At 45.8% G+C, this 27,246-nt stretch overlaps 1 protein-coding gene across 3 annotated transcripts in view; it reads right to left on the bottom strand.

The window, feature by feature from the left end:
* GARNL3 (GTPase activating Rap/RanGAP domain like 3) overlaps window positions 1-27,246 on the bottom strand; it is a 173,848-nt gene that overhangs the window by 14,180 nt on the left and 132,422 nt on the right. For 2 of the 3 annotated variants that reach the window (XM_070799265.1, XM_070799267.1), the window contains 12 exons: window positions 26,844-26,889; window positions 25,747-25,853; window positions 24,614-24,729; window positions 22,340-22,444; window positions 21,110-21,184; window positions 18,478-18,589; window positions 9,598-9,696; window positions 9,126-9,242; window positions 8,391-8,566; window positions 6,733-6,891; window positions 4,769-4,843; window positions 501-567 (listed from right to left, as the gene is read on the bottom strand). In XM_070799265.1, the coding sequence (XP_070655366.1) occupies window positions 501-567; window positions 4,769-4,843; window positions 6,733-6,891; window positions 8,391-8,566; window positions 9,126-9,242; window positions 9,598-9,696; window positions 18,478-18,589; window positions 21,110-21,184; window positions 22,340-22,444; window positions 24,614-24,729; window positions 25,747-25,853; window positions 26,844-26,889 (1,254 nt within the window). The remainder of the gene's footprint in view (window positions 1-500; window positions 568-4,768; window positions 4,844-6,732; window positions 6,892-8,390; window positions 8,567-9,125; window positions 9,243-9,597; window positions 9,697-18,477; window positions 18,590-21,109; window positions 21,185-22,339; window positions 22,445-24,613; window positions 24,730-25,746; window positions 25,854-26,843; window positions 26,890-27,246) is intronic. The other variant, XM_070799266.1, reaches the window with a different exon arrangement.

Below are 27,246 nucleotides of genomic sequence, written 5' to 3'. Positions count from 1 at the left end.
AGGCAGGAGGAGAAGGGGACAACAGAGGATGAGATGGTTGGATGACATCACTGACTCGATGGACATGAGTCTGAGTAAGTTCCGGGAGTTGGTGATGGACAGGGAAGCCTGGCGTGCTGCAGTCCATGGGGTCGAAAAGAGTTGGACATGACTGAGTGACTGAAATGAACTGAACGGAAACTGAGAAGTCAGTGAGCAGTGCCTGGGGCTGACGGAGCCCAGCCCAGTCACGTGGTAGGGGTTCCCTAGATGGAAGCCCCTGCCATCACTTCCACGTCCCAGAGACACCCCAAGGCAACTGCTGTACCATCTCACTGAGAGGTCTGGGTATTGGGAGATCCAGGTGGGAAGGCAATTTTTAGCTGCTCCCTGGAGTGCAGTTAAGGATCCAGGAACAATGCAACAGATAAATCTAAAGCTAAGTCCCTGTACATTGTCCAGAAAGAAAAAAACAACAGTGGATTTTAGCAAGTGGCAATCAAAACACATCCCTTACTTACAGTTGTAACACAGGAGCAGACCGGCTTCCCCGTCTTCGTACACATCAATAGCTGCAACGAAATTAACCTGCAATGAGAATGGGCAATGGTAGTGGGCAGGCTGGACACTGACACTAGGAAAAGATGTTCTCAAGTTTCTGTAAACTCAGGCACGACCGCAGTCCATGGTGTGGACTTTCTCATCATCTTTTCAAAGCCTTAAGAAGCTCTATAGAGGAGAACTCTCCCTATTGGCAGGCCTCCCATTTATAGAGCAGGCTCCAGTCCACCAAGCTTTTCTCGCGGGTTATTCCTTTCACTTCCACATCAACCCTGGAAAGTAGATGGCATTCCATCCATTTTACAGATGAGGAAAGCGAGGCTTAGAGAGGTGAGTCGTGCTAGTCCCTCAGTGAGGAGGTGCCCCAGCCAGGATCTGCACCAGGTCCCTGGTTCTTTTCCAAGCTCAACAGCCTTGCACTTCAGCCACACTGCCTCCTGCCTCAAACACAGTCTCTGAATCTCCAGACCACCATGTCTGCACTTCTTTTCTCCCTTTTTTACTTCTTTCACTTCCTGGGAGGTGGCTTGACAAGATGCAGAGGGTGCTGGAAGCCCCAGCTCTGTGGCTTTGGTGAGCCATGGTTTCTGCTTTTGAGAAGATGGTTCTCAAGTTTCAATCAAAATTCAGAGCCTCTAAAAATCTCCTCTTCTTTCGCTGCCTCACTTGTCTTCTCAGCCCTGTAGTCTGGCTTTCTGTACCACCAGGGACGCTGCCCTCTCTTAAGTTCCAAGAAGTTTTCCTTCTCTCCAGACTGAAGGCCTTTGACCATGGCTCATCTCTCCATCCATATCTTCACAACCTCTGACAGGGGACAGCTCCTCCCTCTGGCTTCTCTCCCACTTCAGATTCTTCTTCCATTTCTTGGCTCTTCTCTCATTTAGAAAAAGCCCCAGCTTGATAGCTTCAGATTTTACTCTGCTCAAAATCTCTAAATCTACAACCTCAGGCACACATTCTGAGCTCCAGCCCAGGTTCCTAAGTCTTTTGTTCTCTCAAATGCAGTAGGTTGAGAAGAACTCAAGGGGCTGGGTAGGGGAGCAGACAGGAGCAGGTCAGACAGCTCCCAGCTGCCAGTACCACTTGCTGCCTCTTGTGGTTTGTGGTAAACGGTCCTCTGGCCCCAGGTCTCCATCTGTAAACTGGTGTAACAGTAATCCTGACACTGCTGGATTGTCATGAAAATTCCATGAAACAAGGCAAACATTGTTGCACAGGGCCTGACACATAATCAGCATTCCATGGAGGTCTCACATGACCAGTTTCCTTTCAAGCCTCCTCCTTTCTTTTAGCAGAGCTACCCTCAAAGTCTCGGAGGGGGTCCCTTTCTCACCCAAGTCCAGACCATCCTCTTCCTCATCTCACCCCTGCTGCACGCGGGGCTCGGCCCCGCCTCCCGGGCTGGGCCCCACCTCCGGGCTCGGCCCCACCTCCGGGCTCCTCCGGTGTCTCCATCTGGCTAGGCTCTCTTCAGCCCCTTCCAGCCTCTGGGCTTCCCCATTTCCCACCCCAGGCTCTCTGCCCAGCTGGCCCTCACTGCTCTCACCCAAACTCAGCCTTCTCCTCTGAACAGTCTGGCATTGTACGAGTCTCCATTAAACACACAGAAATGAAAGGACAGGGTTTCACCCCTCAACAAAATGTCAGAAAAGCTTACAAGTACATAAAATAAGTCATAATGGAGCCCATACCATAACCATGAGTTGCGGAGGCTCTGTAGGGGTGGGAGACAGTGAGTCCTAGAGGTCAAGGGTGTTGATTCTAGGGTCAGAAGGACCTGGGAGTCAAATGCCAAATACTTCCTCTGCCGCTATGTGTCACAGCCTCTGTTTTAATTATCTTCAGGGCGTGCACTGCCATCTCAGATTCACTTGCTTGCTGGCACTCTCCTCTGTGCTGGGCTCTCAGCTCCATGAAGCAGAGGCCTTGCTCCGCTCATGTGACCCCCTCAGTCCCTGGATCAGGACCTGTCAAGTATCAGGAGCAGAGGGCATGCTACCTAGAGGCATGACCATGTAAATGAAATGCCAGCCCTGCCACCCGAGAGCAGTGGGCACGTGGTCAGGGTTTTAACCTCATGGAACCTCAGGGTCTTCATCGATAAAATGGGAGAGGCTGGAACATCTGCCTCTACGGGGCTGAGGATTCCAGGAGGTCACACAGGGCCCGGTAAATGCTCCATAAATGTCAGCTGCTGGCATGACTTGGCTCTGGAACCTGCACCACTGGGGTGTATCACGGGAGGGAACAGCCCTTGGGCCCTTGGAGGGAACCCTCCTGTCCGTCCCCAGCACTCTGACTTGAATCACTTCCTCCTCAGTGTCCCCAGACTTGTCAGTTAGATAACACTGATGTCAGCCAGCGGCTTCCAGCCCTCGTGGGTGCTGCTGTGTCTGCTCTGCACTTTCTGAGGGAGCGGCCGAGCACCACCAGCTGTGTAACCTGGACCTGCTCTCCTCTTCGGGCTGTGACGGGGCTGTGGCTGCCATGTGCTGGGTTTGAAGGCGCAGTCTTGGGAGGCAGGCAGTCTGGGCTCAAGTCCTGCCTCTGCTACTTACTGGCTGTGTGGTTTGGGATAAATAAGTGACTTCTCCTTTCTGAGCCTCAGCCTCCTTTTCTGCAGAAACCGGGGAGAGAACAGCACCTACCTGTCAGGGCTATGGGGCTGAAATTTGGGGTCAGTGACCATAGCGTGGACTTAATCACTCTCTCCTCAGGCCCTCAATCGCATTTCATCAGACCTTCATTAACACTGAGCATGGAGAAGCCCAGTTCACATGTACATGTTACATGTACAGATGTTGATACAGATGTTGGTATAGATGTTAGCTCCCAGGCGAGGGGCCTCAGAGGAGACATTCATGCAGGAGACATTCTTGACCAGGCAAGGACCTGAGAATTCACTGGGAGAGCTTTTAAAAGATACATATTCTGGGTTCTTGCTCCTGGACATCTTGATATATAGTAGGTCAGGGTAGGATAAAGACATTCGCCTTTCATTTTTTACTTGATTAAAAATAGTTTATCTTATTGCATTTTAAAATAATAAAAGTAATATATGGTGGTGGTGAAAATTCGAAACACAGACTTGTAACAGGTGAAAGAGGTTGGCACTGTGAGGTCAGTGTCCAACCTTCCCACATGATTCCAGGGTGAGCTCTCAATGAAGACCAGCTGGGGTCTGGGTAGACACTCAGGACGGGGACCTGGGCCTAGTGAATAAGCCAGAGATCTGGATCCTGTTACCTCCCTCTGGAGGAGGCCTCTGTTGGGGAAGGAGGCCAGAGCTGGCTGTTGGATCCAGGGCAGTACGTCGGAGTTGGCCTGTTGGTAGAACAAACTTGGTGTTGATTTTCAGAAGGCTGCTCTGGTGCTTCCTAAACGGCTCCTCTCTTGAGCTAGGATTGTCTTGGACCCTGAGGTGGTTTCAAAGCCTGCAACGGGAATTGAGGGGTCTTGGCTGAGACAAGAGGAGGGGCGGAGGCAAGAAACCAGGCCAGCCTGGCCTGCATGGTGGCGCACGGAGGAAGTAGGCATTGAGGGCTGCTTGAAGCACTAATTGGCGGTGAGTCCAGGAGGGTCAGCCTCTCTCCTGCTCCACTGAGCTCAGGGCTTGTCCTGCAGGAATGTCTCGGTGAGAAGTAACCCTGTTTCTGCAGGCCGCTTCTACCTGCTCATTGCTGCTGCTGCTAAGTCACTTCAGTCGTGTCCGACTCTGTGCGACCCCATAGACAACAGCCCACCAGGCTCCCCCCGTCCCTGGGATTCTCCAGGCAAGAACACTGGAGTGGGTTGCCATTTCCTTCTCCAATTCGTGAAAGTGAAAAGTGAAAGTGAAGTCACTCAGTCGTGTCCGACTGCTAGAGACCCCATGGACTGCAGCCTACCAAGCTCCTCCGTCCATGGGATTTGCCAGGCAAGAGTACTGGAGTGGGATGCCATTGCCTTCTCTGACCCGCTCATTAGTTTCCTCATTTCTCTAGGGCGTATCTTTCCAACCAAACAGTAAATTCCACCCAAAGACAAGCCACTGTCTCAGCACCTCTGCCTGCTCAGCAAACATAGCCACTGAGGATTAACTCAGTGCGAATATACATACTGATTCACTCAAATCCCTGGGGTAGTGCTTAACAACACAAAGATGTTTTTAAGTGTTTTTTCTTAGAGAAAAGCTTTGCATCTTTGTTTTACAAAGCATGTTGAAGAAAAGACAGAAAATTTCTCATACCTTCCAGCAAAACAAAGCACAGAAGTCATCAAAGAAAACTGCTTTTAACTCTTTTTTCCCTGGATCTTCATGAATCTTAACAGAAAAAAATCCACAGACACTCATGAACTATCAAGGTATTAAATATAAGTAAATAACAATAATTTCCAGGAAAAGCGGGTTCAGTCTTAGGAAACTAGTTGCCAGGGAAGGATTGATTCAACAAAGATCTTTTAAGCCATGCTTTTTCTGACTCCTACGGTTGGTTGTACAGATTGTATTTTTTAATTAAAAAGAATTTATTTATTCATTTGGCTGCACCAGGTCTTGGTTTTGGCACTCAAGATCTTCAATCTTTTTGGTGGCACGTGGGATCTTTAATTGCAGTATGCAAACTCTGAGTTTCGGCCTGTGGGCTCTAGTTCCCTGACCAGGGATCAAACCCAGGACCCTCTTCATTGGAAGGGTGGAATCTTAGCCACTGGGCTGCCAGGGAAGTCCCTGTCCAGAGTTTTGAAAAGCAAGAAGGGGCAAGAACTTTTAAAGGCCAGATTGGGCTCTGAGTCCTCAGAAGTCAGCCTCGGGAAGAGATGACAGGTTCCCAATTGCTGGGATGGAGGGGACCCTCCTGACCTTGCTAGGAAGAGTGTCAGGAGAGCTTCCATCTCTTGCGTCTATAGTAACATCACCTGTGGGAGACTTACAGTCTACTGATTCCCATCCCATACACCCAGGACTTCTGGTTTAACTGATCTGGATGTGTCAGAGCACTGATCTGTTTAAAGCTTTCTGGGCAATTAGAGCCACAGTTGAGGAGCAGTGTGTACCAGTGGTTCCCAAATTTGCCCACATCACCTGGGGACCATCCCAAAATTCTAAAGCTCACGTCACACCCAAGGCTGTGAAATTGCTGGGGGGTGGGACACAGGGCATCCGTAGCTTTGAAGTTCCTCGATGACTTCAACAGCAGATGAGTTTGGGTGCTACCAGTATACACACATGAATGGGCAGACTGAGCTGTGATTGATAACAGCTGAAGATAAGTAGGCCTCCTAAGTATATCTAGATGTTTCTTTTTCTGATTTTTCTATTTCTTCAAATTTTGCTCTCAGGTGTTTTCTTTAGAGTAATTAGCAACTTTAGTGAATATTTATGTAGGGCTGGTCCAAATTTAAATTGTATTTTTTTAGTTCTTGTAAAACATAATTAAATTCCTCACTCTCTGACACATCTGAACAGGACTGGGGGAAGCTCTCATCAGGAATGACACTCTCCCTGGGCGACATCCTTGTTCTGCCCTGTTCTCGTACCTGAGCTGGAGTGCTGGCCCTGCACCATGCAAACCTCCAGGGGCTCAGCTGTCATCAGGCCTTGCCCTGGTTCCCAGCGATAACTGGGCTGAAGAACTCTGTGAGTTGCTTGTCAGGTTTTGTCCAGATCCAGCACATGGCTGCCCTCTGTGCGGCTCAGGCCAGGAGGTGTAGACCCCCCAGCGCCGATCTGCTTTTCCTCTCTCTCCCAGCGGTGTTTCATCCCATCTTCCTTTCCTAATGCGCCTCTAAGGGAATGCAGACTTGGGCTGTGCCCTCCCCAACCTTCCAGCCCCTTGCTGTGGGTCTGCAGGGCCTCTGAGGGTAACCCGACTCTCCAGGGGCCCTTCTAGCATGAATTACCAAACAACTGTTCTCATTACTCAGTTATTTACAGTGAGTTTTGACACTTCATTCCTCTTCTGTAGGGAAGGATGGAATGGCAGGAGGAGGTGTGGAAAAGCTAAAGAGGGCAATGGGCAGTTATATGATATTGAACCCATTTGACCTACAAAGATGGCAGCTTCACATGGTACAGCCTAAATATGTATCACAGGTTACAGATATGATAAAGAGCGCACAGTTTTAAAGAAACCCTCATCATGGTCTCGCAAAGTTAGAAGACACAGCTCCAGTCTTTTTGGTTCCCGTTCGCCCCCATGTCCGTCGACTCACCCTGCTGGCCTCCACGTGGTGCAGCCTGAAGGCCTCTCCCGTGCTCTCGTTCACCACGTCGAACTGGTGCCGGTAAGCCACACAGATGAGGTTGTCGCTCTCCTCCGTTGGCCCATCTACCAAGGTCATCACCGCGGGAGAGTCGGACAGACAGATCTCCTGTGTGGTGGACAAGGATGGAGGAGAAAGGGCTGAGGACAGAGCAGCCACCCCACTGCCTGCCCCCATCCAGGAAAGGCCCCCTTGAAGAAGGAATTCATAGGGCCTGGGCTCCATCTTAGGCCTGTTCATGCTGATCATGCTCGGCCACTCTGTGTTTAGTGCCTATGAAAACAACAACAGAAGAGTAAGATCCCTCCTAGACAGGGGAACCTTGAAGATCGTATCTAGGTTACTCATCGCCTAAGAGAAAACATACACTAATTACCCCTTCCTTCAGATAGGCCATAAATTTTTCTGTATCTATTGGAGTGTAACCTTGGGTTTATTGATCATTGGCTAATTGTTTGACTGTTTGAGTACATGAGCGTATAGCATGTGAATGATGGGGTTATTGGGATTGTATTTCCCTTGGTTTATGTAAGTCTCAAGGAATTTGGAGTGGTGGGTTCAGACATGTACACATGGGCTATAAAAGATTTTCACAGATGCTGGTCGGGGTCCTTGGCCTAAGAGGAGACTCTGCCTTGGGCCCACCGGTGTAGTAAACTGCACTCCACTATCTGCATTGTCCTTCTGAGTGAGTTTGTTTCCTGGAATGCATAGCTACAACACCCTCACTTCCTCACGCAGCCACCCCCCAGGCCCTCTGCTCCTGCAGAGTCCTGTGCCAGACTGGGGCAGGGAAAAGAGGGGCAGGGATGGGTTAGACTGCTCCTTTCTGCAGTCTGTCCTCAAGGCTCAGACCTCTGTTCACTGCAAAGAGGAGAGGTCAGGAGACAATTTTACAAAAGGGATTCAACAGTGTGGTCTGTGTTAGCTCTTAGAATGTCTGGTCCTTGTCTTGAGATTTAATAATAATAATAATGAACATTTTGGCCAACCTAATACATACATCATGAAATGATCATCACAATAAATTTAGTGAATATTCATCATCTCATGCAGATACAAAATAAAGTTTATTTCCCTTTGTGATAAGCACTCTTAGAATTTACTCTCTTAACTTTCATATGTAACATTCAGCAGTGTTGATTATATTTATCATGTTGTATATTATACCCCTGGTACTTATTTATCTTATGATAGGAAATTTTTACCTTCTGACCACCTTCTTCCATTTCACCCTCCCCTCAACCCCTGCCTCTGGTAACCATGAATCTGGTCTCTTTTTCCGTGAGTTGGTTTTTGAAGTATAATTCACTTCATGGCTGTGTTAGTTTCTGGTGCCCAGCATGATTCCAAGTTTCTATATTTTTCAAAATGATCCCCCCTAGAGCAGCATCTTTAGGTGTTTACTATGTGAATGAGCTGGATGGAGTCATGAAAACTCTGTTCGCCTTAGTCTCCCGGGGTAACCAGGGCCACAGGTGAGGGCTTCCCCAGTTAGTTACTGGACCGCAGGGCAACCCCAGTGAATGACACACCCTGGATGGAAGGGGGGAGTTTGCCTCAGGCACCTGGGCCAGGAGTGAAACAATTTGAAGGAAAAAACCTACCCTGATGTACTGGAATTCTTCAACAGGTGACTCTGACAGGGGAGATAACAGTGCCATGCCAGTCACCCCACTTGGCTTGTTGTGTTTCCTTGTGATCAGAAGCAGTTTATTCCGAATGGCAACGACAATCCTCAGCTCTTTGCTATGGTGAGTGTTGATGGCATACAGGTGGCAGCCTAGGAAGAGAAAGGAATGATGCTGAACACACAAGAGGTGGGAGCCCTCAGCTTTGACAATCTGGTGATATTTTTAAGAACCCTGGAAATTAAACATAAGACAGTGAAATGACTAAGGACGTTTTTGCCATGAGGCAAAGTGGGGACTTGAAATAAAAATTAGGTTGAGTTACAGAAAAATTAAGGAAGTCATATTCCCTCTATTCTAGAGTTTGTGGACTTAGATTCACATCCACTACACGACATGAAGTAAACTGAAAGGTGAGCAGAGTTCCAGGAACAAAATTCTAAAAGTTTCTTTTCATAAGTTTGCTCACAGAGCTTAACTCACCTCCCAAACTTGTCAAATAAGACCTAAAACTTCCTCTAGCCCTCAACATGTTTCTCTATAACTTAAGCTTCTCTTAGGGAACAAGTGATACTACCTTTGTGATGTTTCCAAGTGAAAAAACAAATCAAATAAAATTCCTACTCAAATTTTTTTTTTTTAGTAAAAGCTTGGCAGTCTGAGAAAACGATTAATTGGATAAAACCAGCAAAATATGAAGAATTGAGTCACCTTTTGTTTTCTCGAGCTTGTTTTCTCTACAGTCACACTTGCCCTTCACGGCTTGCTTGCCCTCGATGCCCCTCTGCACAGCGCTCAGCCTGAAGACAAAGATGCGGGCATCTTTCCCTGGTGGGATGAAGCAGATGGAGGAGATGGATGGAAAAGTAAGATGACCTGGAAGAACTGAAGGGGTGGACTGTGTAGAAAACTACTACTCAAGAAATCAGGATTTGAGGTGTTCCAGAACTGGGGAGAAGCCCTGCATTGCCTTCACCTAACAATGTGATCAGGGATGCCCACTCCTTCTCTCCCTCACCATCCCTGCCTCAGAGAACAAACAGGCTACCAAGGACCTGAGCCCTGGGCACCAGAAGAAAAAGCTGGCACTGGTGATTCAGCCAGAGCCCCGAGACCCTTGTGTTGGCCATAGGCTACACGCTCCCCTTCCTCCCAGACAACATCCCTCGAGGAGGAGTAGCACCTTTGTCTGCTCTGAGGATCAGAAGGTCCAGCGCCTCCAGCACATGCATCTGCTTCACGGGCAGAGTCTTGTCAAACACGGGCACTGATGGGAGGTCGTCTGGAAAAGAAGCCTGGTTACCCAGAGCCACACCCAGCTCACACTCTCTAGAACCTACGAAAATGTGCCTATGGGTAGTTCTGGACCCCGTTTCTCCCTAGGTGAGGAAGGAGGTCAGCTTCTAGATCCTTCCTAAGGGCGACACAGAAAGTTCAAGCACTAGTCCCCTCTCAGCTCAGGGAGGACTGGCATTTCTTTCCCAAAGGCATTCACACCTCGTACAGGGAGCGCAACAGCAGGGTCCCGAAGCTAGAGTCTTCTCCTCGATGTTCATCCAAGAAAAGGCAGCATCTCTCAATCCCAATTTTGGCTGGGATTATTCCAAAGAACCGAATACCAAGTTTTAAAAAGTGCTAATACACTTAGTCATTTCTCTTAAATATTTTCTGATTTTTTTTGTGTCATATTTGAAATCACATCACATCTTAGGTTATTTTGTATACTTCTCAAGAAAGTAAAATAAGAATTTCCTTTTGTATTTAACAAACACCCTATTCCAACATGGCCTATGTCTGAATCAATAGTAGTTTACCTATCATTTTTCAGTATTTCTCCATATAGGAATAGGAAATCTTCTTTTTAGACAAAAATAAGAGAAATATCGATTACATTTCCAAAATAACATGAAAAAACTAATTTCTGTGGAAATATCTGGGAAGATCTCAGGGAAATGGATGATTTAAAGGATTTTTAAAAATATTATTTGGCTGTATTAGGTCTTAATTGTGGCACACAGGCTTAGTTGCCCCACAGCATATGGGATCTTAGTTCCCTCAAACCCATGTCCTCCATTGGAAAGCGGGTTTCTAACCACTGGACCACCAGGGAAGTCCTGGGTTTGTTTTTAAGCTTACTTACTGGGATCTTAAATTGTTAGCAATTACTTTGCTGCTTTGGATGGCATCACCGACTCGAGGGACATGAATATGACAAGCTCCAGAAGTTGGCGATGGACAGGGAAGTCTGGTGTGCTGTAGTCCATGGGGCCGCAAAGAGTCAGACCCAACTGAACGACTGAACTGAACTTTGCTCTTGGGAGTCCCTTGGGCAAAGAGGACTTAAAGAATTTAGGCAGTTCCATAAGCAAAGAGCTTCCCTGGTGGCTCAGGTGGTAAAGAATCAGCCTGCAATGCGGGAGACCTGGGTTCAATCCCTGGATCAGGAAGATCCCCTGAAGAAGGGAATGGCAATCCATTCCAGTATTCTTGCATGGAGCATCCCATGGACAGAGACGCCTGGTGGGCTACAGTCCATAGGGGAACAAAGAGTCGGACATGACTGAGGGACTAACACTTTCACTTTAAGCAAAGGGTCTGTTCTGAGCTTGACACAGAATCAGGGCAAGGCAAAGATGTCCCAGGACGTATAGACATTTTAGGCAGAAGTGTCTAGGTGATTCTTTACCTGATTCTTTGAAGACACTTAGGTCTTCAAGTGTTCTGCTGTGGGTTTGGGTGTTTCCTTAATTATAATTTAGGTGCAGGAGGCCCTAAGGATCTTGACTCTTCCAGAAACCTGTCTGTCTGGGAGTTTATCCCTCCGTGGACGGTGCCCAGGAGGCGGCAGAACTTTCGTCATTAGGATTAGTAACAACCCCTACCCCTCACCCCAACCCCGGGGAAGAGTCTCCCGCTCCTGCAGCCCAGTGAGAGCACTGGATTTGTCAGAGCACAGAGCCTGATAAGCTCTTATGAAACAGATGGCTTGTCTCTAGTTGTCCTTCATGATGGGGGCAGCCCATCAAACACTCTCCTTCCTCTAATACCTCAGGCTTTCCCAAGCGGATTCATTCTGAGGCTCTTTGTGCTTCTGTGGGGGCAAGAATCCTTTTTTCAAACCATGAGATGATCATTCATTTCAGTGCCCATCTCTGCATTTGACTAAATAACTATGATTATTTCATTAAGGCCAGGCATTTATGCCCTGGGCTTCCTACATATCAGGCCTTAATGTAAGTGTTGTAGGTATCATTTAATGTAAATGTCCCACAATGACCCTATTAGGTAGGAATTTCTAATATTCCCATTTAACAAATGAGAAATCCGAGGCTCAGAGGTGCTAGGAAATTGTCGAAGCACATGTCCTGAACTTGTGGAACTCAAGTCCATGCAAGGACAAAGTGTGAGCTCTTAGCTGGTGTTATAACCTAAAAACAGCACTGCATGCCCATGGACTGATGGGGTGAGCAAGGGAACAGCCCTGATGTTCAGGTGGCTTTGTTGTTGTTCAGTAGCTCAGTCATGTCTGACTCTTTGTGACCCCATGGACTGCAGCACATCAGGTTTCCCTGTCCTTCACCATCTCCTGGAGCTTGCTCAAACTCATGTCCATTGTGTCAGCGATGCCATCCAACCACCTCTCCCTCTGTCATCCCCTTCTCCTCCTGCCTTCAATCTTTCCCAGCATCAGGGTCTTTTCTGAGTCAGTTCTTCACATCAGGGGGCCAAAGTATTGAAGTTTCAGCTTCAGCACCAGTCCTTCCAATGAATATTCAGGACTGATTTCCTTTAGAACTGACTGGTTGGATCTCCTTGCAGTCCAAGGGACTCTCAAGAGTCTTCTCCAACACCACAATTCAAAAGCATCAATTCTTCGGTGCTCAGCTTTCTTTATAGTCCAACTCTCACATCCATCCCTGACTACTGGAAACACCATAGCTTTGACTATACAGATCTTTTTCAGCAAAGTAATTTCTCTATGTTTTGATATGCTGTCTAGGTTGGTCATAGCTTTTCTTCTAAGGAGCGTCTTTTAATTTCATGGCTGCAGTCACTATCTGTAATGATTTTTGGAGCCCAGGAAAATAAAGTCTCTCACTATTTCCATTGTTTCCCCATCTATTTGCCATGAAGTGATGAGACTGGATGTCAGGATCTTAGTTTTTTGAATGCTGAGTTTTAAGCCAGCTTTTTCACTCTCCTCTTTCACCTTCATCAAGAGGCTCTTTAGCTCCTCTTCACTTTCTGCCATAAGGGTGGTGTCATCTGTGTATCTAAAGTTACTGATATTTCTTTCAGCAATCTTGATTCCAGCTTGTGCTTCATCCAGACCAGCATTTCTCATGATGTACTCTGCATGTAAGTTAAATAAGCAAGGTGACAATATACAGCGTTCACGTACTCCTGTGGCTAGATAGGTTTATATATGGCACAGGAAGGAAGAGGAGGCAAGGATATGAGAAAGTGATGTGGGTTCAATGACTGTTTCAAAACTGTGGATTGCTTCTTGTAATCTCTTTATGAAGAAACCATCTTTTAGATGATCTGGCTTTTCTATTACCAAAACAAAACAAATGGTGACAGCATATTTATTCAGTACTTGGTCTCCTTCAGAGCAGGTTTTGCTATGCTTAGAATGCAAAGAATTTTTAATAGTGACCTTGAAAGGAGCAGACTCTCAAGGGGATGAGTCTAATGAAATTAAGCAGAGGCTAATCGAATAGAGTGGAACTTGCCTTGAAACGAAATGGGAAGATTCACTAATGGAAACAATTTGTAATAGAATTAAGTGTAGGCAAGACAGAGTAAACAAAGAAATAACAAGATAATTATGGCTTAAAAGCACAACAAAGAATACAAAGAAAGCCTTAAGGGTTATTCTCTTCTCAGCATAAGCAAACAGGGAAGCATTACTGCATAATCAGGACATGAAAGTAATAATCTGACTAATACAGGCAAGCTGGTGGTGGATATATATGGCTACCACCTGCATAGACAATGTTCCTCAAGTTTGAAAGAACAGGATTTCCTGGCAATCACAATAATCCTTATTATCTGACACTTCCATTACATTTTGTATCCATAAAGATGAAAATTTCATAAAGGGACTTGGGTAATCTTGGTTTGGATTTTATATTTACAAAGAAGCAACTCAAACAGAATTTTTTTCTGTTTTTAGACAGGTCTTACAAATAATCATGAAATTATTTCTCTTTCCCCAAAAGGCAAACAGGTACAATTTGGCATTCTTTTCATCATAAAAATTTTCATAATTGTTTGTCCAGGACCATGGTTTTGGAAATCTGTATCAAGCTAAAGATGGTAACATTGGTAGAGTTTAATTTAACTTTAATAAAATGTAGTTGGCTAAATGGAGAGAGCACTGGACGAGGAATCACCTCTGGGTTCTGGTCCCAGAAATGCCACTAATTAGCTGTGTGGTCTTGGGCAAGTCACATAATTTCTTTGAAAGAAAAGTGAAATTGAAGTCGCTCAGTCGTGTCCGACTCCTTATGCCCCTGTGGACTGTAGCCTACCACACTCCTCTGTCCATGGGATTTTCCAGGCAAGAGTACTGGAGTGGGTTGCCATTTCCTTCTCCAGGGGATCTTTCCAACCCAGGATTGAACCTGGGTCTTCCACATTGTAGACAGAGCCACCAGGGAAGTCCTAATTTCTTTAGGCCTCCTTTTCTTTATCTGCAAAACTAAGAGATTAGACTAAGCCTCCAAAGTCTGTTTTTGTTTTGTTTTTAAATAAATTCTTTTGTTTGGTTATTTGCTACTATCCTTTAGATGTCCAAGGAGCAGTGGCTGCATGGGTGCAGGAGGGCCGAGAGGAGCTACTCCATGTTCAAGGTCAGGAGGGGCGGCTATGAGGAGATACACCTTGTCCAAGGTAAGGAGCAGCAGCTGCGCTTTGCTGGAGCAGCCGTGAAGAGATACCCCACGTCCAAGGTAAGAGAAACCCAAGTAAGACGGCAGGTATTGCAAGAGGGCATAAGAGGGCAGACACACTGAATCAATAATCACAGAAAACTAGTCAATCTGATCACACGGACCACAGCCTTGTCTAACTCAATGAAACTAAGCCATGCTTTGTGGGGCCACCCAAGACGGGCGGGTCATGGTGGAGAGGTCTGACAGAATGTGGTCCACTGGAGAAGGGAATGGCAAACCACTTCAGTATTCTTGCCTTGAGAACTCCATGAACAGTATGAAAAGGCAAAATGATAGGATACTGAAAGAGGAACTCCCCAGGTCGGTAGGTGCCCAATATGCTACTGGAGATCAGTGGAGAAATAACTCCAGAAAGAATGAAGGGATGGAACCAAAGCAAAAACAATACCCAGTTGTGCATGTGACTGGTCATGGAAGCAAGGTCCAATGCTGTAAAGAGCAATATTGCATAGGAACTTGGAATGTCAGGTCCATGAATCAAGGCAAATTGGAAGTGGTCAAACAGGAGATGGCAAGAGTGAATGTCGACATTCTAGGAATCAGCGAACTAAAATGGACTGGAATTTAACTCAGATGACCATTATATCTACTACTGTGGGCAGGAATCCCTTAGAAGAAATGGAGTAGCCATCATAGTCAACAAAAGAGTCTGAAATGCAGTACTTGGATGCAATCTCAAAAATGACAGAATGATCTCTGTTCATTTCCAAGCAAACCATTCAATATCATGGTAATCCAAGCCAATGCCCCAACCAGTAACGCTGAAGAAGCTGAAGTTGAACAGTTCTATGAAGACCTACAAGACCTTTTAGAACTAACACCCCAAAAAGATGTCCTTTTCATTACAGGGGACTAGAATGCAAAAGTAGGAAGTCAAGAAACCCTGGGGTAACAGGCAAATTTGGCCTTGGAATATGGAATTAAGCAGGACAAAGGTTAATAGAGTTTTGCCAAGAGAACGCACTGGTCATAGCAAACACCCTGTTCCAACAAGAGAAGACTCTATACATGGGTATCACCACATGGTCAACATCAAAATCAGATTGATTATATTCTTTGCAGCCAAAGATGGAGAAGCTCTATACAGTCAACAAAAACAAGACCAGGAGCTGACTGTGGCTCAGATCATGAACTCCTTATTGCCAAATTCAGACTTAAATTAAAGAAAGTAGGGACAACCACTAGACCATTCAGGTATGACCTAAATCAAATCCCTTATGATTATACACTGGAAGTGAGAAATAGATTTAAGGGACTAGATCTGATAGATAGAGTGCCTGATGAACTATGGATGGAGGTTCGTGACACTGTACAGGAGACAGGGATCAAGACCATCTCCATGGAAAAGAAATGCAAAAAAAGCAAAATGGCTGTCTGGGGAGGCCTTACAAATAGCTGTGAAAAGAAGAGAAGCAAAAAGCAAAGGAGAAAAGGAAAGATATAAGCATCTGAATGCAGAGTTCCAAAGAATAGCAAGGAGAGATAAGAAAGCCTTCCTCAGCAATCAATGCAAAGAAACAGAGGAAAACAACAGAATGGGAAAGACTAGAGATCTCTTCAAGAAAATTAGAGATACCAAGGGAACATTTCATGCAAAGATGGGGTTGATAAAGGACAGAAATGGTATGGACCTAACAGAAGCAGAAGACATTAAGAAGAGGTGGCAAGAATACACAGAAGAACTGTACAAAAAAGATCTTCACGACCCAGATAATCACGATGGTGTGATCACTCACCTAGAGCCAGACATCCTGGAATGTGAAGTCAAGTGGGCCTTAGAAAGCATCACTATGAACAAAGCTAGTGGAGGTGATGGAATTCCAGTTGAGCTATTTCTAATCCTGAAAGATGATGCTGTGTAAGTGCTGCACTCAATATGCCAGCAAATTTGGAAAACTCAGCAGTGGCCACAGGACTGGAAAAAGTCAGTTTTCATTCCAATCCCAAAGAAAGGCAATGCCAAAGAATGCTCAAACTACTGCACAATTGCACTCATCTCACATGCTAGTAAAGTAATGCTCAAAATTCTCCAAGCCAGGCTTCAGCAATACGTGAACCATGAACTTCCAGATGTTCAAGCTGGTTTTAGAAGAGGCAGAGGAACCAGAGATCAAATTGCCAACATCCACTGGATCATCAAAAAAACAAGAGAGTTCCAGAAAAACATCTATTTCTGCTTTATTGACTATGCCAAAGCCTTTGACTGTGTGGATCACAATAAACTGTGGAAAATTCTGAAAGAGATGGGAATACCAGACCACCTGATCTGCCTCTTGAGAAATCTGTATGCAGGTCAGGAAGCAACAGTTAGAACTGGACATGGAACAACAGACTGGTTCCAAATAGGAAAAGGAGTACGTCAAGGCTGTATATTGTCACCCTGCTTATTTAACTTATATGCAGAGTACATCATGAGAAATGCTGGACTGGAAGAAGCACAAGCTGGAATCAAGATTGCCGGGAGAAATCTCAATAACCTCAGATATGCAGATGACACCACCCTTATGGCAGAAAGTGAAGAGGAACTAAAAAGGCTCTTGATGAAAATGAAAGAGGAGAGTGAAAAAGTTGGCTTAAAGCTCAACATTCAGAAAACTAAGATCATGGCATCTGGTCCCATCATTTCATGGGAAATAGATGGGAAACGGTGGAAACAGTGTCAGACTTTTTTTGGGGCTCCAAAATCACTGCAGATGGTGACTGCAGCAATGACATTAAAAGACGCTTACTCCTTGGAAGGAAAGTTATGACCAACCTAGATAGCATATTCAAAAGCAGAGACATTACTTTGCCAACAAAGGTCTGTCTAGTCAAGGCTATAGTTTATCCAGTGGTCATGTATGGACGTAAGAGTTGGACTGTGAAGAAAGCTGAGCACCGCAGAATTGATGCTTTTGAACTGTGGTGTTGGAGAAGACTCTTGAGAGTCCCTTGGACTGCAAGGAGATCCAACCAGTCCATTCTAAAGGAGATCAGTTGGGTGTTCATTGGAAGGACTGATGCTAAAGCTGAAACTCCAATACGTTGGCCATCTCATGCAAAGAGTTGACTCATTGGAAAAGACTCTGATGCTGGGAGGGATTGGGGGCAGGAGGAGAAGGGGATGACAGAGGATGAGATAGATGGCTGGATGGCATCACCAACTCGATGGACATGAGTTTGAGTGAACTCCGGGAGTTAGTGATGAACAGGGAGGCCTGGAGTGCTGTGATTCATGGGGTCACAAAGAGTCGGACACGACTGAGCCACTGAACTGAACTGAACTGATCCTTTAGATCCTTTATCACTCATTAGGAGTCTGGAAGAATCCAAGAGACCTGCTGCAGTCTTTGTCTCTAAATTAAATCCCCACCCAAAGTTGAATTCCCTCTAGGGCATGCTCTCCAAGGTCATGTCCTACTGGCGACTGATCCGTGGTGACAGGGAGTTGTCTGCCTCCCTGGGGCAGTTGACCGATCTGGCTGTGAGTTGAGATCTGTCTTCCTGTCAAAATCTTTTTCTTTCTCTATCCATCAAACAGGTTATCTAAGATCCTTATTGTTTGTTTTAGATACTGAGTATGTTCTGAATTAGAAAGCTTAAAAAAAAAATGTGCTTTGAGAGAGAGTATATCCCTGAGATACCATGTGCCCTTGTTGATTTAAAGTCAAACATTGGAATCACATGTATTCCTGCAAAGGAGATTCTCCTTGCAGGTCGTTTGATGTGCTCAGTGTTCAGTCATATCTGACATTTGCAACCCCATGGACTGTAGCCTGCCAGGCTCCTCTTGTCCATGGGATTTCTCAGGCAAGAATACTGGAGTGGATTGTCATTTCCTTCTCCAGAGGATATTCCTGACCCAGGGATCGAGCTCGTGTCTCTTGCATCATTTGATATCCACAGATTAATCAGAGATTTGAGGAAGGGATGAAACTGTCATGGGTGCCTCCCCCTCTGGCTTGCGAGTTGAAAACAATGGGGTAGTTTTGTAAGGGGATGAGAGTCCGCTAACCTCACCGCTGAGGACACATGTATCCAAAGGGAGCCGACCAGTGGTCACCCATCTTAGAAGTATGACAATTCACACAGAGAGACAGCTAAAGGAGCAGCTACTCACTAACCATCCACTAGCAAGACGCCGGCATCAGTGGAAACCAGCAAGGCCTGGCCCCAGGGATCCGCACACACGGCCTCATGAGGGAAGTTACTGCAGAAACACTGTGGCTCCCAAGGCTGCGGGGCAACACAAGCGTAGGAAGGTTAAGAGCACAGAGAGAGCACACCGGCCCATCAGGGGGAAACGCACACATACCACCCGAAACGGTAGCACAGATGCCCCCAAACCCCGGGAGTTAGATGGGCTCTGACTCAGTCACCTTTCTTAAGAAAAAAATGTCTCCTTCCAGAAATCTATGCAACAGGAAAAGGCTGACTCACGTGTTTCTGGCACCGTGACCTGTATTATAATGATGCCCTCAAGGGCTAGGGAAGCACCAATAATGTTTTCTAACCAAACGTTTCTTTTTAATACTTAGAAGTTGGACCAATTGGCACCTATTCTTTTTTGGAGGTTTCACAATAGGTCTTTATAAAAGGAAGTCCCACCCAACTCTCTAAAAAAAGTCAGATTCCTGTGCTGCTGATTCGGCAAAACTATTAAACCATACACAATGCAAGAGGTTGCTATCATCTTAACATGAAAAGGCTTATTGACCCACTTATGGCTATGAAATCTTCAAGAAAAAAAATAATGTCTGTTCATAGGAATATGTCGAGGGCTCCAATGAAACCTACTCATGTTCCCCCACTTGACACGTTCATGTCATGGAGCCTGCATCCTTGGTTTCATTCTACATGGATGGGGCAGGAATAGTTGGCACTGCCTTACTGCTCCCTCGGAGCTGTGGCTGATGCCTGGAACCATTAACTTCCCTCCAAAGCATGTGGCTTGGCCTCAAAGGACAAGGATGTCTGTACAGATTCTCAGGGATGAATTGAAGTCCTACATGTTCACTTTTACCTGATGCTGTACAAGAGCCTGTGTGCACATGTAAGGTGTGTACATAGGTGTGTTTGTAAGTTCTAAGTGAGCACGTGCTGGCACACTCAAAGTAGGAGTGATGGCTCTGAGGTGACCTGCCAGGGTGCTGTTTGGGATGAGGGTAAACACTGTGTGAATTATTCCTGTCTTGGAAAATCATGCTATACCTTTATGAAACCCACCAGCCTCAAAATGAGCGACCTCATTGCTGAGATGAGGTTTGGGCTGTTGTGAAAAGATCACACAAAGGACATGAAGATACTTTATAAACTGAAAGAGGGCTGCCCAAGTGCAGGTCATTACTTGGAGTGGCATTTCCCTAAGAACTTTTTAAGAAAGTTGCTGCTGCTGCTGAGTCGCTTCAGTCGTGTCCAGACTCTGTGCAACCCCATAGACGGCAGCCCACCAGGCTCCCCCGTCCCTGGGATTCTCCAGGCAAGAACACTGGAGTGGGTTGCCATTTCCTTCTCCAATGCATGAAAATGAAAAGTGAAAGTGAAGTTGCTCAGTCGTGTCTGACTCTTAGGGACCCCATGGACTGCAGCCCACCAGGCTCCTCCATCCATGGGATCTTCCAGGCAAGAGTACTGGAGTGGGTTGCCATTGCCTTCTCTGTTAAGAAAGTTACTAAATCTTATTGGAATGTGCTATCTATGAAGTCCTTGACAACACTACAAATTCTACTATTCAAATGAATAAGCAGATAGTGGGAATTTTGGCAACCTTTGGAAAAGATACTTTGCCATCAGTTTTGTCTTAAATTGGCTGTGGGTTTTCAGCACCAGTTGTATTTTGAGCGCATAATTTTCTTGAAACCAGACTTTCAACTGTGTAGGTTCTATAGTTCAGATATAGATCATCTATACCTTTAGGGCAAAAATAGGTATATTCATAATTCTTTTGCTTTTACAATGGCCACTTCTCCAGTGATACACTGTCTGTGGAGTTGTTCCATTTAAATATCTTTTACATATTCTGAACATAGATATAATGAAGTATGTAGGGTATGACTTTACAATACAAAATAATGCAAACAATAAGTTGATACTGTGATTTGTTTTTATGTTTTCTCTTCAATGCTTGATGACCACCTAGTTCTTTTTCCACAGGAAGTAGAAATGAGTAGATACACAGGCCATGTTGTAGAGGAGGCACTGATTGCTCAGCTGTGGTCCTCTGACCCACAGCATCAGCATCGACTTGAGAGAAATGCAAATTCTCAGGGCCCACTCAGACCTACGGAATCAGAGGTTCTAGGGGGTGATTCTAACCCACACTGAAGCTTTAGAAGTACTGCCCTAGAGCCTTGCTGTTGAGCAGGTCCATGGTCAGCAGCACAGGCACCACATGAGACCTTGTTGGGAATACAGGATCATGGCCCGGCTGAAGAGCTGTTGATGAGAACCTGCATTTGGTCAGGATGTCCCAGCAGTCTGTATACACACAAGGCTCGAGGCGCGCTGCTGAGCTCAGTCTGCCTGTCCAGGCCTGGTCCAGCAGCTCTGCCCCTTTAAGCGAAGGTGCAGGCACACCATGGAAGCCAGGAGGCTCTCACTAAATGCTGCCCAACTTTACCTGGGGCTTTGTCTGCAGACTCTGCCTCAGACAAGCTCTTCTTCCTCCTGCCCCACAAAGCTCTTTCTAAGAATCTCAATAACTTCCCCGAAGACACAGGACATTCACAGTTGAACATGAAAGCATCAATAACTCACCTCCTTTTTACAGATCCCTGATGCCACCAAGCTTGATGGAGCATCCCCTCTCACGATGGATTTCAGCTTTAGTGCCTTACAGAACAGAGATCTCTTTCAGTTTATCAGGCAGTAAAAGCATAAGAATCAACAGTTATGACTTGAAAAAAACTTTTAAAAATGAAACAGGAGTAATTTCAGGCTTGTTTCAGGTTCCCACGCTGCCCTATCACTGAAGATAAGGAAAGGAGTCAGCTGGATCTAATGATGTCAAATGCATTCTGTCATTTCAACTGATCAGTATATCAGTACAGTGATTTCCAAACCACCAGTACTGAAAAAAATCCCCAGGTCCTTCCTCAAACTTGATGAATCAGATTCTCTGAAAGTAGAGTCGGGGTACTATCTTTGAACACGGACCGAAGTTGGAGGCCCCGGTGACACGGCTCCTGCTTTGGGAAAAGGTTATCTTTGTTGCTAAGCTTTTGTGATTGCCTTGCTGATTAGCTTCCACTTTCAGGTCAGAATCTTGTCTGCAGCAGACAGCTCTTCTCCTCCCTCTTGTGACATGGGACCAAGGCAGAAGGCTGTGTCACCTCCAGAATCGAGAAACACTAATGTCACGAAGGAGCCAGGCAGAGAGGGAGTGGCTTCCTCTAAAACCTGGAATAAGGTGATGCCTAGGAGCCACATCCCTGTGATGACTGCTTTCAAGCGGTAGGGGGGAAATCCGGGTCTCCTGCGAGGACAGCCCCCTCCGTGCTGACTCCTGCCAGGGGGCAGTTCAAAGTGCTTTCCCTAAATTGGCTCTCTACTCTTCAGAAAATCCCCAGGAGTCAAGCAAATGGTATGTGCTCCCTTGACAAGAGGGAGCAGGGACTGAGCCCTGTGGCCTCCTGCTCCCAGCCAGCATCACCCCTCCTCATATAAGCAACAAGGTCCTATTGTACAGCACAGGGAGCTATATTCAATATCCTGTTATGAACCAGATTGGAAAAGAATATGAACAAGAATATCAATATGTATAACTGAATCGCTTTGCTGTACAGCAGAAATTAACACATTGAAAATCAATTATACTTCAATAAAATTAAAAAAAAAATTTTCCTTATGGTTCCACAATGACCCTAAGAGAAGTGACAGAGCTCCTCCAGGAGTGTGCAAACATAACATTCTTCGCAGAAGGGCCAACTGGTTTGGATGGACTCACAACTCTGTGTCTTGCACAACAGATGTCAGAAAAAAACCCACCTGTCCTATTCTAACGAACTCTGCCTGGCGGGCCTCTTCTTTCTTCCTCGCTGACTTGGGCGATTCCGGTAAGACGTCACTGAAAGATCGTCTATTAAGCATGTTCTGAAAAAGAAAGACAAGTTATGAATTCCAAAGATGGTTATCAAATCTCATCTTTGCCTTCTCTTACTCCACAAACCTATTTGTCCAAATAGTCCTACTTCTGCCGCCTCTATTCATTCACTCAATAAGCATCTATGGAGCACCGCTCAAGTGTCCGCCCAGGTCTGTGTGAGCCGCAAGGGATTAAGGAGCCAACAGGGGGAGAGACAGCCCCTGGAAGAGCCAGCCCCTGGAAGAGCTGAGAGCAGGGGCTCAGAAAGCAAGCAAACCAGCAGCTCCACTTACTAACCGCCTCCCAGAGTGACTGGCCGCTACGCTGCACAGCTCCAAGGATGCCGTTCTCAGAGAGGGTACCCCCAGAACATGACACACTCAATTCCATGTGAACAGGGCCCCTGGACTTGTCAACTCTGTGGTCTTCTGGGTAATTTTGGGCAAGGAACTTAATTTCTGAGTCTCAGTGTCTTTGTGTGGCTAATACCTGTCTCTGAGGTGTGTTATAAGGACTAAGGAAGGAAATGTATGGGAGGTGCTTGAGCACACACTCAGTAAATGTCAGTTTTCTTCCAGACAGCAGTCAGAGAACTGGGTGCATGCTTGCAGTTAGCACGTAGTGGCTGATCACCTATGCTCTGCTGGATCTGGGCAATGTGGTGGACACAATCTCTGTCCTCATGGAGCAGAGTCTACGGGAAAGCTAGATTAAGTAACTGACTACACGACTGGCACATGGATAACTTCTATGAAGGGGAGGTACATAAAGCATCTGGAGGCATTAAACAGGGGCACTAGGCTTCAGCTGGGCTGGGGAAAGCCTGTTAAGGCAGTGATGCTTCAGCTGAGACCTGCAAAGACATCACATACTTCTCTTGGTACCCTTTCTTCATTGGAAGGACTGATGCTGAAGCGCCAATACTTTGGCCACCTGATTCAAAAAACCAACTCTTTGAAAAAGACCCTGATGCTGGGAAAGGCTGAGGGCAGGAGGAGAAGGGGGCGACAGAGGATGAGATGGTTGGATGGCATCACCAACTCAATGGACATGAATTTGAGCAAACTCCGGGAGATAATGAAGGACAGGAGAGCCTGGCGTGCTGCAGTCTATGGGGTTGCAGAGAGTGGGAGATGACTTAGCAACTGAACAACAATAACTCTCTCTTCATCCTTCTTTGACCTTAAGGAAATAAGGAAATGGGCAGATTGCCAATTATGGCTGGCTATTTAGGGCCCTGGGGTTGGTCTGGCCCAAGCCCTGTAAGTAGCTGGGTGTAGAGACCGGCTGGAAATCAGGGGTACCTCTAAGAGGGCGGTGGTCACTGTGCTGAAGGGAAAGGATCACACAGTTTGTCTGCACCAGTGTGTTCTGATGTTCTTCGTCTCCCCAGGGTGGGGGTGGGGGGCACTTGAGACCAGACACTGCATTTATGTTCACATTCAGTAGCAACTCCTGTGGCTGGAGTTTGTGGCCCCACTGATTCTAGGGGAGTGTTCCCACTTGTTCTGTGTTCTTTGTTAAATACGAGAAATGCTTCTAAACAATGATGATTTCATTCCGCATTAATACTTATTAGCCACCATGACACACGGCGATCTTGTACTGAGTCCGGAGGCCTCTAAAGAGTGTGGGGCCCTCGAGGTGCTGGGTTCCTCAAAGGAGGTGCTGGGTCTCATCAGTGTGGATACACCTTCAGCCTAGGAAGTGTCTGGCGCAAAGTGGATTTTCAGTAAATGCACAGGCATATTTCAGTGCCTAAATATGGTACTCGCCAGTAAATCTCCAGAAAACCTTAAGAGAGCGTAGTCTCTCTCCCAAATCAATACTTTGCCTGACCATCAGCTCCATGGCACAGGCAACACTGAGCGGTACTCCAAGGCCAGCCACCCCAAAGCACTCTACTGCCCCACGGACTGCTGACTGACACTCGTGCCCCAGCCTGCATGGTGACCTCTACAAGATTTTTATGAAAATCGCACTCCTTTATATGGACATTAAACGTCCCCTCTTCCCATGGTATCCACGAGAGAGCCCCAGCCCATGGCGGCCACAGTCCAGTGTTGACAGCAAGGATCAGGAGATGTTACACTCTTCTAACCAGGACTCATCACAAGGACTTGTGTTCTCAAGTCAGACCCCATGGGAAAGAAAGAAGACCATGGACCCAGGGTTACCTTGTGCAAATCTGGCATCAAATCCTGGTATAAAGATCGAATCAACATATCCAGAGTTCGTCGACGTTTCTGGGCGAATGTTGGGGTTTCCAAAGTGGCTTTTTCACCGTTAATTACTAAGATAAATCAAGTTACAAAGGGAATTACAAATGTTAGGTTATTGAAGAATGTCCTTCTCAAGGAAACTTTTCACAGTAAATGCCACCCATTTCCTAATACTGTTATTACCCTCCTTTCATGGAAGAATCCTTAAAAACTTGCTAAATTTCTCTGTACAAAGTCATACTCCATAGGTATATCTATCTTGCCTTTCCTGTTGGATTACAAGATTCCTGAGCAGAGGGTATAACTAATTACTTGAAGACCTAACTCGCACCCAAACCTGCCCTCATCCACCATTCCACCCACCTACTCACCCATCCACTAATCCATCCATCCATTAATCCACCTACCCACCCATTCACCCATCCATCCAACACATGGGCCAAACCATAGGATGCCATTCAATGGGATTAAATATATATTTGATGGATTGTGTTAGAAAAAATAACACCACCATTGCCCAAGCAGAGTACTGGAATTCTTAGCCCAATGAAAGTTTCTTCTGGAAGAAAAAGCTGGTGGTTTAGTGGACTACAGACACTGAGAGTCAATGAAGTGGAATGTCCAGTTACACATTAGAGCGCAGAATGCAAAGTGTGCAGTAGTTAGGAGCTTGAGGCTGAGGCAGTTATGGGTTTGAATCCCAGCTGTGCTGCTGTCTGTGCATTCTTAAGCAAATTATTTAGATCCTTGGGCCTCAATTTTCTATTATGTAAAATGAATATAACCATATTTCCTTATGGGGTTGTAAGAATGTGATAGAACACATAAAAGAGCACAGAGCTAGGCCTATTGAACTGAATAAATATTAGTTATTTGGTGGCTAGGATGCTAGGTATAGATGAGAACCCAGGAGAGACCTCCAAAACACCATCAGAAAACTAAATACGTTTCTCATGAAAAATTAACAGAACGTGGAATGCAATCAATGCTTAAACGATGATATCTTCTTTACAGTATCTTGCAAGAATTAGAAGAAATGTATTTTGATGTAGAACAAGGTACAAAAACATTTCAAAATAGAAACTTACATTTCACTAGCAAAAAGTCCCTGAATTCCTGGTGGTCTGTAAACACTGGTGGGGATGGCAAGGGTGGGCCAAAGAGTGGTACGCTTTCCTCTGAAAATATTTTCAGCCTGCGTAGAGAACATTGTAGAGTTAGTTGGTTTTTCTTAAAAGATCATCAACATCTGGATCTTAAATTTCTCCAGTTGCCTATGTGATGTCTTAGGAATACTTCCACAGGAGGAAGGCATCCTCTGTTCTTCCAGAACCTTGGCCACCATGCAGCAGTCCTATCTGCTTTAGGGCAAAGATCAGGTCTTCCTGGATCCTTCATGGTCCAACCCACCAAGCGGCGGGCAAGGTCACCCACTGCAGTAATGACAGCAAAAACCACCACTTGCACCCACTGCACAACAGGGAGCATACTTGGTATTTTAAGACATAGTATCCACTGATTCTCAGCAGCCTGCCAAAGTAGAGCTGTTACCTTCCTTCCACAGACAAGCCTGAGGCTCCAAGAAGATAAACACTTTTCCCCTAAAGCTTCCAAGTTAGTAAGCGACAGAGCTGGGATTCCAACCCAGGTCTATTTGCCTCACAGTTTATCCTCTTTTCACAATATCATGATAGCTTTTAACAGATTAATTTTTGAGAAAAGCATAAACAGGCAAGGATGTAGCCTAGGAAGGAGGGTGCTCTGGGCAAGATCAAACATATCACATTTGTGCCCTCTGTGGAGCACAATCACATTCCAAGCTAGCCCTGACCCTCGGGTCTACTGCACAGAGCAACACTATACGAAACAGGGGACCTCCCTGGTGATCCAGAGGCTAAGACTCCACGCTCCCAGTGCAGGGGCCCAGGTTCGATCCCTGGTCAGGGCACTAGATCCCACATGCTGCAGCTAAAGATCCTGAGTGCTGCAACTAAGACCCAGCGCAGCCAAATAAAAAAACCCAAATCAAAACAAAACACTATATGAGACAAGCTTTTCCTGAAGACACAGTCTTTCAAGTCAATCAAGAAACAGGTAATAAATCAAGAGTCTCATAAAATGAATGCCAAATTAACATGTAAACATGAGGATTAGAACAAGCCATCAAGATAAAGTTGTTACCAACCTGTAATTGTCCTTTTGCTGATCATACCTCACTAAGGCAAAAATATCTGTGGTGATGGTTAAGGAAATCAATTAAGGACCCGATGCGCACAGTCAAAAGCTTGTGTTTGGTAAACCCCGGGTACAGGATCATCTTGGACCTGCTCTCCTGGGGTCAGGGCACCTGTCACCCTTAGGTTGAGATGGAACTTTGTCTTCTATAAAAGAGACAGCCGGGGGAGACAGGTTTGACCTCTGCATGCTCGTCCTTTTGGGAAAGGGCTTCACCTCCAAATCTGTCAGAAAAGCAATGTAAATAATGCTATGAAACCACTACAACAAAGCAAAACCAGAGCAAAAAGATCAGTTCCCTTGCCTGGAAATATATACAAGATCCCCAATGAAATTAACCAGATATGTCGTCT

The sequence above is a fragment of the Bos indicus genome, chromosome 11, assembly GCF_029378745.1.
Source record: "Bos indicus isolate NIAB-ARS_2022 breed Sahiwal x Tharparkar chromosome 11, NIAB-ARS_B.indTharparkar_mat_pri_1.0, whole genome shotgun sequence".
NCBI lineage: Eukaryota > Metazoa > Chordata > Mammalia > Artiodactyla > Bovidae > Bos > Bos indicus.
Note: the sequence above shows the minus strand (reverse complement) of the source record. Positions and strands in the feature narration are given on the sequence as shown.